Raw genomic sequence first — 12,290 nt, 5'->3', positions numbered from 1 at the left:
ATCTGGTAGAGTTTACCAGCCTCCTGATTGGGTGGGTTGTTTCCCTGATGTGGATTAATGGTTTCCTCTGTCCCCTGTAATCCCTGTGAATCAATCTACCTAGAAACATGAGTGGACTTCCTAGGTGGTGTGAGCTCCACCAGACAACACATCTAGTTTGTTTTCTCTCTGTATCTCTGGGTCTCCGTGTCTTTGTCTCTCTCTCCGTGAGACATGTAACAACATTAACACCCAGTTGGTTCCCTCCCCTACCTCGTCAAAAATGACCAGTGGGTTCAGGTGGCACAAGTCTGATTCATTTACTGTGAAATTTCCACGTGAACCTCTCTCATAATGGTGTTAGTGGCCACTGGTGATCATCGCTTACATACATCATTAGGGGTTGCAAAAATGGTGACTTTGAACACTTTCATTTCTTCTGCATTTATTGCCTGGAATTTTTCTGTTAAAAAACCCAGCTCAAGCAAAAGAACTGAAAGCAGGGTCTCAAAGAGATATTTGTACACCCGTGTCCACAGCAGCATTATTCGCAATGGCCAAGAGGTGGAAGCAACCTGTGTCCATTGAGAGATGGATGGATAAACAAATACGGTTCACCCATACAGCGGAATATGATTCAGCCTTAAAGTGGAAGGAAATTCTGACACACACTACAACATGCAGGAACTTTGGGACCTCATGCTCAGTGAAATAAGCCAGACACAGAAGGAGAAGTACTGTCTGATCCCACTCACAGGAGGTCCTGGAGGAGTCAGATCCACAGAGACAGGAAGTCGATGGTGGGGGCCAGGGGCTGGGGGAGGGGCATGGGAAGTCAGTGTTTAATGGGGACAGAGTTTCAGTTTGGGAAGATGAGAAAGTTCTAGAGATGATGGTGGGGATGGTTGCACAACAGTGTGAATGTATTTTTTTTTAATTAAGTTATTTTTGGCTGTGTTGGGTCTTCGCTGCTGTGCCTGGGCTTTCTTTAGTTGCAGCGAGCGGGGGCTACTCTTTGTTGTGGTGCGCGGGCTTCTCATTGCGGTGGCTTTTGTTGCAGAGCATGGGCTCTAGGCACGCGGGCTCAGTAGTTGTGGCTCGCAGGCTCTAGAGCACAGGCTCAGTAATGGTGGCACATGTGGGATCTGCCTGGACCAGGGATCGAACCCGTGTCCTCTGCATTGGCAGGCGGATTCTTAACCACTGTGCCACCAGGGAAGCCCCAATGTGAATGTATTTAATGCCACTTAATTGTGCACTTAAAAATTGTTAAAATGGTAATTTAATGTCACATGTAATTTACCACAATTTAAAGCAATTTACAAAATGGAGTATGATTAAAAAAAATCTTTCCCCTATCAAGTAATTGGTTACCCAGAAGTAAAGGCTGTGCAGGAAAGACAGGGTAAATGCCTGATTCTTGACTTTTCTTTAGCAGTTTTCACAATAATTTGTTACTTCCTCAATATCCACAAAAGATCACCAGAGAGGTTTTTTTTTTCCTTTTGTGTCACTATGAACTCATGGATGTAACATCTGATGTGTTTCTATCCACTGCATATCTTATTCTTCTTATGCCCACATTGTTTCATCTTTGGCCAGTGGAAACCTCTTTGAGTTGGTCCCTAAGTCCTTTTGTTTGTTTGTTTGTGGTTTTTTTGCAGTATGCGGGCCTCTCACTGTTGTGGCCTCTCCCACTGCGGAGCACAGGCTCCGAACGCGCAGGCTCAGAGGCCATGGCTCATGTGGGATCAACAATAGTATTTAATATACAGCCCATACGAAAATTTCACCAGTTGTCCCAATATTGTCTTTTATAGCAACTCCCGCCTCCCCCCTCCCCTATTGTTGTATTCAGTTGGGGGTCACTCATTGCATGTAGTTTCTTATATCTCTGATCTCCTTTCTTCTGAGACAGCTTTAGGCTTTTGTTGTTGTTGTTGTCTCTTATGACCTTTTACGACCTCGAGTCTTTCCAAGAGGCCAGGCCAATTATTCTGTGGGATGTCCCTCAGTGTGGGTCTGTCTGATGGTTCCCACAATCAGAGGCAGGTGATCCACGTTTGGCAGGAATAGCCTAGAAGTGATGTGTCCTTCTCAGTGCCTTGTATCAGGAGGCCCAGGAGGCCCACGAAGCCCATTTTTTTCCCCCATTCCCTGTGTGTTTACTTGGTGTCTTGGTTAAGCTGCTCTTCACCGGTTTCTAAGTAAGGCATTTTCCCCTTTGTAACTGATAAATCATCCGTAGGAAAATACTTTGAGATTACGTAAATATCCTGCTCCCCAACAAACTTCCACCTAATTACTTTAGCATCCACTGACGAATCCTGCTTGGATCAATTATTGCTGGGATGGTTACCAAATGGTGATTTTTTTCTTCTTTTTTTTTTTGCCGTACGCGGGCCTCTCACTGTTGTGGCCTCTCCCGTTGCGGAGCACAGGCTCCGGACGCTCAGGCTCAGCGGCCATGGCTCACGGGCCCAGCCGCTCCGCGGCATGTGGGATCTTCCCGGACCAGGGCACGACCCCGTGTCCCCTTCATCGGCAGGCGGACTCTCAACCACTGCGCCACCAGGGAAGCCCCCAAATGGTGATTTTTTAAACTCTGTTATTGAGTCAGCACCTGGGAGTGGGATTGCTGGATCATACGGAATGGTCATTCTTTTTTTTTTTTTTCTAATTGTTTTTTAAACTACACATAACATAAAATGAACCGTGTTGTACATTTCAGAGGTATGGCTGAATGAATACATTCGTCATTTTGCAACTGTCACCACCATCCATCTGCAGAACTCTTTTCACCTTGTAAAACTGAAACTCTGTCCTCATTGAACACTAACTCTGAATCCCTCCCTTCCCTGCCCCTGGCACCCACCATCCTACTTTCTGTCTGTGTGATTTTTTAAAAAAATATTTATTTTATTTTTGGCTGTGTTGGGTCCTCGTTGCTGTGCGCGGGTTTTCTTTAGTTGCAGTGAGTGGGGGCTACTCTTTGTTGCAGTGCTCGGGCTTCTCATGGCAGTGGCTTCTCTTTGTTGCAGAGCACAGGCTCTAGAGTGCAGGCTTCAGTAGTTGTGGCCCACGGGCTTAGTTGCTCTGCAGCATGTGGGATCTTCCTGGACCAGGGCTTGAACCCGTGTCCCCTGCACTGGCAAGCTGATTCTTAACCACTGCGCCACCAGGGAAGCCCCATGTCTGTGTGATTTTAAGATTGTTCATTGTTGACGCTCAAATTGTCTCAGGTTTGGCCAGCTTGTGTTTCTCCCACGGGTCCCCATCCTTCTCGGAGCCCTTCCTTACTCTCTGGTGCATCAAGACATTCCAGGCTCACCTTGTATGCTTCCTGCCCCATCCCTGGAATCAATCATTTCTCCCTAGAGTCCTGGATCCCTTCTTTTTTTTTTTAGGGCATGATATTTAGAAGCCAAGATCTGGGTGCTAGGTGTGCTCATTCCTATTGGGTTATCTCAGTGGATGGACTTAGGAAATTGATTTGTGTTTAAATATCAAGTCCCCATGGATACTTTAATCCCATTTCATCCCTGTGGGGCTCTTCTATTTCATCTTTGCACCTCTCTCCCCCAGTGAACACCTGATTCCTAATAATATCAACACACTTGCTACTTCGCCACATTTGCTACTTCACTCAGTCCCACAGTACAGGATAGTTTCAGAATCACTACATCTATGCCACTCCCAAAAACGAACGTACTGAACCAAGTTTAAATTTTTTTTTGCAGTTCCCTTTGCCTTTAGAGTGAGTAGTGTGTCCAGAAGTTGCATGAGCTTGTTCTTTTCTATTTCTGTGAGGTTGCGTTTTTCATTTGACATACCGTTCAGTTCATTTGTTTTCTATTTATGGTCCATCTTAAAGCTTCCGTCCTCCATCGTTGTTGATTTAAATTTTTGTTGAATATAGAAAGCATTAACAGTTTAAAAACTATACAAAGAGGAAAACTCAAAGGGTGTCATCCCCTCCTCTCTTCAATTTCAATCCCATCCACTCCTGTAGGTAACCAATTTGATTGGTTCTTGGTTTGTCTTTCCTTTGCAAAAACAAGCTGATATGTGGGTATTTTACTCCCCCCTTCTTTATTATACAAAAGGTAACATACTACATATACTCTTGTACTTCCCCCTCAACTTAACAATACATCGTGGAAATCACCCCGTTCCGCTCACAGAGATCACCCTCATTTCTTTTTCATGGCTGCATAGTACTCCACGGTGGAGTGCAGTGTAATGCATCAGCCTCTCTCCTGTGTACAGACATCTGGGTTGCTTCCAATATTTTACGCTTACAAATGACAGTGAGTAACCTTTTGTGTACTCGCTTGTGTATTGTTAAAGCTGTGTTTTCAGGACAGATTTCTAGAAGAGGGACTGCTCTTCTGTAGCATGGGGATAATCGTAAGATTAAATAAGGTATAATGCACGTATGGCCTTTCACCCAGTCAGCAGGTAATTCATGGCAGAAGGTCACCACTGTTGGACAGCTTGGCCTCAAATTAGCCAAACTCTGCTCTCTCATAGCATTTTAGTCTAGTTCTCAATTTGCTCTCTCAGCCTGGGGTGAGGGGCTCAGCTGGGGTTGGGGTTTAGTTGGGGTTGGGGCTCCACTAGAGTTGGGACTCAGCTTGGGATTGGGGTTCAGCTTGGGGTCAGGGTTCAGGTCAGGGTCAAATCTCAACCAGGGTCAGGGGTCAGGGTTGGAGTCAGGCTGTGGTCATGGGTTCCGCCAAGGTCAGGATTCAGCCTGGGATCAGGGCTCAGTCCAAGGTCAGGACTCAGCCTGGGATCAGGGCTCAGCTGGGATTGGGGGTCAGCCTGGGTCAGGGATCACAGTTGGGGTCAGCCTATGGTCACAGGTTCGGCCAAGGTCAGGGTTCAGCCTGGGATCAGGGCTCAGTCCAGGGCCCAGGCTCAGAACGTGCCATGTGTCTCCCTGTGAACGTGCCTGGGTCAGGTGGTCCCACGTGAGGCCGGGACTGGGGCTCGTGTGCTCATCCCCTCCCCCCTCCCCCAGCTGCCTGCACAGCCCCTCCTCTCACAACCCCCCCTTCAGATCCGTTTCTGCTTGGTCACCTCCAGTGACCAGATGTTGCTACTCCCCAGGGCGCCCCTCCCTTTGAGCTTCCCTGTAACTGTCCCGCTCCAGAGCTGAGCGATGAACTCAGGGTTCAGGGGGCCACAGTCCCTGGGCTGTCCTCAACCCCTGTGTCCTGCCCACCCGCCACTCACGGGGGACACCAGAGCCCGTCAGACACCTGTGTCTCCCCCCTCAGACACTGGCCAGGGCAGTGTCCCCCCGCCTCAGGCCCCCCACACATCACTCCACACATCATCCCCGACTTCCTCTCCCCGCCTTGGTGCCCACACACCTCCGTCCTCACCCTTCTCTGGTTGAGTCAGTGTGAGCCGGGTCAGGATGGCTGTGCGGTGGTGGTGGGGTGAGTTCCCCACTTCTGTGAGCCCCTCCCCCTCCAGATGTGAGGTGCTGCCCCGGGTGGCGGTCCCCAGCAGCTCTACTCCCAGCAAAGCCAGCTCAGGGGCAGGAGAGGCAACGGAAAACCTGGGGAGAGAGGGTCCCGCCACGGAAGCCCCGGGTAAACGTGTGGGTGCGTGGGATTCACCTCCTGGCTGTGTGCTCTTCTGCGGGACCCGGGGCGGACACAGCCTCTCCAGGCCTCGGTTTCCCCTTCTGTGGACTGCGTGGTCCTGGCCCTGTCGTGAGGCTAAAACGGGGTGCATCTGCGGTATCGCTGAGGAAGCTGGTGGTGCTCCTGTGTGTGCGGCCGCTTGACGCACATTTATTAAGCACCTACTGTGTGCCAGGCGGGTTTGGAGCAGTTGGGGAGCCGGTGACGGAACAGCGGGTCCTGCAGGGAGTAGCTCATGGGGGCGGGGAAGTCATCCAGCCCGGGTGTCACAGGGGAACAGGTTTCCCCCGCTCTGGGACCCCACCCGCAATGAGGGACCGCGGGCTCGCAGCAGGCAGCAGCCGCAGCGCCCTCCGGGAGTCCGGGTGGGAAGCGACCGTTGGGATGCCCCTCCCCGTCCCGGCCTCACCCTCACCCTCACCCTGGGGGTACCTTGAACATAACAGGAAATTTCAAATAACAGGAAACCAAGACCGGGCAAGGCGAGCGGCTCCACCCTGCCTGGGGCGAACCACCCCGGGCCTCAGTCTGCCCCCGGGGACCGCGATGAACGCCACGGGGGCCCCGACCGAGGCCCCCGAGTCCTGCCAGCTGCTGGCGGCCATCGGGCACAGCCGGCTCATCGTCTTGCATTACAACCACTCTGGCCGGCTGGCGGGGCGGGGCGGGCCCGAGGAGGGCGGCCTGGGGGTGCTGCGCGGGCTCTTCGTGGCCGTGAGCTGCCTGGTGGTGCTGGAGAACCTGCTGGTGCTGGTGGCCATCGCCAGCCGCATGCGCTCCCGCCGCTGGGTCTATTACTGCCTGGTGAATATCACGCTCAGCGACCTGCTCACGGGCGCCGCGTACCTGGCCAACGTGCTGCTGTCCGGGGCGCACACCTTCCGCCTGGCGCCGGCCCAGTGGTTCCTGCGCGAGGGCCTGCTCTTCATGGCGCTGGCCGCCTCCACCTTCAGCTTGCTCTTCACGGCGGGCGAGCGCTTCGCCACCATGGTGCGGCCGGTGGCTGAGAACGGGGCCACCAAGAGGGGCCGCGTGTGCAGCTTCATCGGACTCTGCTGGCTGCTGGCAGCCCTGCTGGGCCTGCTGCCTCTGCTGGGATGGAACTGCGTCTGCGCCTTCCAGCGCTGCTCCAGCCTGCTCCCGCTCTACTCCAAGGGCTACATCCTCTTCTGCGTGGTGGTCTTCGCCTGCATCCTGGCCACCATCATGGTGCTCTACGGGGCCATCTTCCGAGTGGTGCGCTCCAACGGGCAGAAGGCCCCGTGCACCCCGGCCCGCCGCAAGGCTCAGCGGCTGCTCAAGACGGTGCTTATGATCCTGGTGGCTTTCGTGGTGTGCTGGGGCCCGCTCTTCGGCCTGCTGCTGGCCGACATCTTTGGCTCCAACGTCTGGGCTCAGGAGTACCTGCGGGGCATGGACTGGATCCTGGCGCTGGCCGTGCTCAACTCCGCGGTCAACCCGGTCATCTACTCCTTCCGCAGCCGGGAGGTGTGCCGGGCCGTGCTGGGCTTCCTCTGCTGTGCGTGTCTCCGGTTGGGACTGCGAGGGCCTGGGGACTGCCTGGCCCGGGCTGCCGAGGCCCAATCCGTCGCCTCCACCACCGACAGCTCGCTGAGGCCGAGGGACAGCTTTCGGGGCTCCCGCTCGCACAGCTTCCGGATGCGGGAGCCCCTGTCCAGTATCTCCAGCGTACGGAGCATCTGAGCCCACGGTTGGGGCAGTGGTCGAGCTGCCGGGTGCACGCCCGGGCGCGCAGGGATGCAGCAGCAGGCAGGCTGGATGCAGAGGAAGGAAGAGGGCAGCCGGGGGCATGCGTCCCAGGGCCCTGCAGTCCTCCCCGAAGCCTCCTGAGGCTGCTGACGCCGAGTGGATTTCCCACGGTCTCCGTGGGGCAGGAGGCAACAGGAGGAACAGAGAGCGCGCTGGAATAGGGATGAATGGGTTTGCTGTGTACGCAGTCCCCGTCCTGTGAGATTCTGAGGAAATCCCAGCCCCACAGTGGGCCTCAGTGGGGCTCCCAGGCTGCCAGGGCTAGGCTGGGTAGGGGGGTGTCTATGCCCCGGCAACGCGAGAGTTCAATGATGGGATGAGATGCTGCAGCCCCTTATTCACATGTGGCATCAGGGTGATGGGATGAGGGCTGTGGGTCTGCTGGAGCTGTGCCTGCAGCACAGGGAGGGCCACGACACCCGCCCCTTCCTGTTCACTTCCCCTTTCCCTGCCCTATCTCTCATCTTGGGTCCTGGGTGGCCTCCTTCCCCCACCTCTGGCCTCTGCATCTCTTGGAACTCAGTCTGGAGACCAGCAGAGGGGGAGCCGACTGGCCCTCCTGACCTCGGGGAAATCTCACCCACTTCTCCCTTTAGCACTACCTGCCTCTTCCTTCCCCATCTGTGAAATGGGCCTATAGCAGACGGAACCCACCGCGGGAGGCGGTCGGTACTGGCTCAGTGTTTTTGCCATGGCGCGTGGCATCAGTGTGTTGACAAAACATTCAGCGACGGTGGAAATGTTCTACATCTGTGCTGCCAGTGTGGGACCCTCACGTGGCTACTGAGCCCTCGATAAGTGGCCTGTGCGACTGAAGACTGAACTTGGAATTCCTTTGCATTTAGACAGTTCACAGGACTTGCGGCAATGGTATGGGACAGCGCCGCAGGGGTCCACCCTCCGGATGTAGCCACCTTTGGCTGGTAGAAAGTGCTCTCTTTCCATCTTCCTAGCCAAGAAAGTGTCCGCAGATCTTTCTGCCTCCGTCTTGCCAAGTTCTTGGGTCAGCATCCCGTCTGCCACTCTGGATGGGATAGCTCCGTTCTGAGCCTCCATTTCTCCCCTGCAGGATGGGGGATGCGGCGATGGGAAACTGTTTACTGCGCTGTTTCAATAAAGCAGCCATTAGCCACACGTGGGTACGTAAAATTAATTAAAGTGAATTTTTAAAATTCAGTTTCTTGGTGCATTTCTTGGAGCTGCCGTATCAAAGTATCACAGACCGAGGGGCTTAAACAACAGGAATGCATTCTTTCATGACTTCCCTGGTGGTCCAGTGGTTAAGACTCCACGCTTCCACTGCAGGGGGTACAAGTTGGATCCCTGGTCGGGGAACTAAGATCCTGCATGCTGAGCGGTGAGGTCAAAAAAAAGAAAAGAGAAAAGAAATTTATCCTCTCATGGTTCTGGAGGCTGGAAGTCTGAGATCAAGGTGCCAACAGGTTTGGTTCATTCTGAGCCCTCTCTCCTAGATTCTGGGGGTTTGCTGGCAATCTTTGGCATCCCTTGGTTTGTAGACTCCATTTTCACATGGGTTCTCCCTGTGTGCACATCTGTGTGCAAATTTTCCCTTTTTATAAGGACACCAGTCCTATTGGATTAGGGCCACCCTATTCCAGTGTGACTCAGCTTAACTAATTACACCTATAACCATCCTATTTCCTAATAAGGTCCTATTCTGAGGTCCTGGGGGTTAGGATTTCAAGACGTGAATTTTGGAGACACAATTCAGCCCATAACACTTGGTCACACTAGCCACACTTCAAGTGCTTGATGGGACATGGGACTTGTGGCTACTGTTTTGGACAGTATAGACACAGAGCATGTCCATCATCACAGAAAGTTCTGTTGGACAGGACTGGAAAACGTTCCAAGCATGTATAAGCTGGGATACTTCTTACATTTTCCTGATTCCTGGTCCACGTGTGTTTATTCGGGACAGTGGCAGGCAGGGTGAGGTCTCGGTGGAATTTGGTGTGAGTGGAGCCTGGGCCTCCTTGAAGCTCTCAGCCTGTGTCCTGGGCCTGTGTGAGCTGGCCCTGTGGCCCCCTCTGCCCTGTGGGGTGTCACACTTTGCTTTGACTGAGCTGCACTGTTTGCTGCTCCCTCCCATCTGGGGTCTTTGCACCTGCCTTTGTTGTCCCCAGTAGAGTGGCCTGCCTGGCACGTGCCCTGCCCATCCTTCAGGTCTCAGCTTTAGCATCACCTCCTCCAGGAAGTCTCCCTGATTTCTCCTCCTCAGCCCTCTTCCGGGCTCCCACACCTGCCTGTGCAACTCCATCATAGATCCGATCGCGCCTGGTTACTCATCCACCTTCTCCCCTGGACTTGGAGCTCCATGAGAGTGGTGGTAGTGACAGTGTTTGGGCCACAGCTATGTCCCTGGCACCCAGCACAGGACCCAGCAGATAGCAGGTGCTCCATGACCTAGAGTGTTGGGAGAACTAGTCCTAGCATCATGCCTTACAATGAGCCTGGGAAACTTCTTCCCCTGCTTACTCTCCAACCCCACCTTCCTCCCTGACTACGATGAAACTGTTCCCATGAATCCTGACTTCTGCTCTTAGGTGGCTCAGGTGTCTGTAACGCATCACCGTTCCCCAGCTCTGCCGCTCACCATGGGCTTCAGTTTCCTCATCTGTAAAATGAGGATATTGATATCCCCTGCCCTCCTGGGATGTTGTTAAGACAAGGAATATAAAGGCCCTCAAACTTACGTGTCTGATTTTGTAATAGGGAAGAACAAATCTGACTCATTTTTTTTTTTTTTTTGGTACGCGGGCCTCTCACTGTTGTGGCCTCTCCCGCTGCGGAGCACAGGCTCTGGACGCGCAGGCTCAGTGGCCATGGCTCACGGGCCCAGCCGCTCCGCGGCATGTGGGATCTTCCTAGACCGGGGCACAAACCCGTGTCCCCTGCATCGGCAGGTGGACTCCCAACCACTGCACCACCGAGGAAGCCCCTGACTCCTTTTTAGACCTGTTCCTTTTACTTTAACCTTTCTGCCCTGTTGCCTGTGCTTAGTCATGGTGGCTTTGTACCTTTTGTACAAGAATGTTGCCTATAGCCTGAAATATGCAGGTGAGCCTATTCTCAAGGCTCTGACGTTTAAGAGTCCATTCACATAGAGGTAAAATGTTTCAGAATAGGGAATAACATTTGTTTTGTTGGAGGTTTACAGGAACATCCTGACCTGACCTGACCTGCACAGCTGCAAGAACAAAGGATTCCAAAACCAAGAAGTTTGCAGCAACTAACCACGTCCCTCTCTCACTTGCCTTTAAAAGTGCTTTGCTGAAACCCTCTGGGGAGTCGGGGTTTATGGGGCATGAGACACTGGTCTCCTTGCATGGCCCTGCAATAAACCTTTCTCTGCTCCAAACTCCAACTTTTGGTTTGTTTGTCCTCACTATGCATTGGGCACAGGAACTTGCATTTGGCAACATTTTTTTTTTTTTTTTTTTGCAGTACGCGGGCCACTCACCATTGTGGCCTCTCCCGCTGTGGAGCACAGGCTCTGGACGTGCAGGCTCAGTGGCCATGGCTCACGGGCCCAGCCACTCCGCGGCATGTGGGATCTTCCCAGATCGGGGCACGAACCCGTGTCCCCTGCATCAGCAGGCGGACTCTCAACCACTGCACCACCAGGGAAACCCCCTGACAACATTTTAAAATGCCTTATATATCACTCAACGTTATCCTAGTCACCTTTGTACTAACTCATTTAATCCTTGGAAAATCTCCAGGAGGGAGGTACCATCATAACTCCATTTTATAGATGGAGAAACTAAGATCCAGAGAGGTTAGGTAGCTTACACAAGGTCACACAACTGGGAAGAGGCAGAGCTGGGATTCAAACCCAGACAGGTGACTTTTTTTTTTTGTTTCCTGGGATCTTAGTTCCCTGACCAGGGATCAAACCCACGCCCCCTGCAGTGGAAGCGTGGAGTATTAACCCCTGGACCGCCAGGGAAGTCCCCACAGGTGACTTCTGGATCCCCGTCTGTTACTGCCTCTTTGATGAATGAATGAATAAATGAATGAATGAAGGAATGAATACCAGTTCCTTCTCTCCTTTGGAAAACTCAGAATGAATGTTCCATTTCATTCTTCGGGCTGCCCCAAGGTTTCATCTCCACAAAGCAGGATTAGTTGAACCTCCCCATTTTACAGACAGAAAAAAAAGGCTCAGGAGAGGAGGCGGAATGGGCAGCCCTAAAGTCCAAGCCTCGTTATCTGAGCCAAGTTTAGGCCCCTTTCTTGCTTTATCTCTAGGTGAGTGTGCATGTTTTGCTTGTTCATAGCCTGGCCTGGAAGAGTGGGGGTAGATGGAGAAGCAGGTAATAAACATTTGCTGATGAAGACCATGTGGGCCAGAATTTCTCAGTCTTTTCCCTGCCCTGCCAAGCCACTCCTGACTCCTCATGCCTAGGACCTGCCTGGGGATGGCTGGAAGCAAGGGACACAGCTGGAAGGGAGGGGCTGGTGTGTTGGTGTTTTCATGACTCATTCATTCATTCACTCAACAACTGTGTGTCAGGCTCTATTCTGGGCAATGGGGTTGCAGCTATAAACAACCTGGTACCTGCCCGCGGAAAGGTCACAATTTGCTGGGGGTGGCAAACGTCAAACTGAGAAATGTCCAACATCATTTCAGTAAGGAACTAGCCATGCAGAAAGTGGGAGGGGGCCCGCGAGTGTTTTGCAGGAACAGTGGATGCGGCAGCTCTGAGGCTGCACGAGCTTGGTGCGCTCGTATTATTGAGCGCTTCACGTATGCCTCATCCTTTCTAAGTGCATTCACGTGGATTATCTTATTGAATCCTCACACACCCCTGGGGAGCCGGGAAAGAGTGTTTGATTATTTATCATCATATTTGG

At 52.8% G+C, this 12,290-nt stretch overlaps 1 protein-coding gene across 1 annotated transcript; it reads left to right on the top strand.

Annotated features, from left to right (window-relative positions):
• Nucleotides 1–5,383: 5,383 nt before the first annotated feature.
• S1PR4 (sphingosine-1-phosphate receptor 4) lies at nt 5,384–8,585 on the top strand. The gene has a single exon (XM_033417503.2). It carries the CDS (start codon nt 5,949–5,951, stop codon nt 7,341–7,343), a length of 1,395 nt encoding a protein of 464 aa, XP_033273394.1. The 5' UTR covers nt 5,384–5,948; the 3' UTR covers nt 7,344–8,585.
• The last annotated feature ends 3,705 nt before the right edge of the window (nt 8,586–12,290 follow it).

Source organism: Orcinus orca, chromosome 3 (assembly GCF_937001465.1).
Source record: "Orcinus orca chromosome 3, mOrcOrc1.1, whole genome shotgun sequence".
In the NCBI taxonomy this organism is placed as follows: Eukaryota; Metazoa; Chordata; class Mammalia; order Artiodactyla; family Delphinidae; genus Orcinus; species Orcinus orca.
This window is presented reverse-complemented; position numbering and strand designations above follow the sequence as displayed.

Bases quoted from the DNA above. Each gene is read 5' to 3' on its own strand.
- S1PR4 (XM_033417503.2), top strand. From the start codon at position 5,949: ATGAGGGACCGCGGGCTCGCAGCAGGCAGCAGCCGCAGCGCCCTCCGG.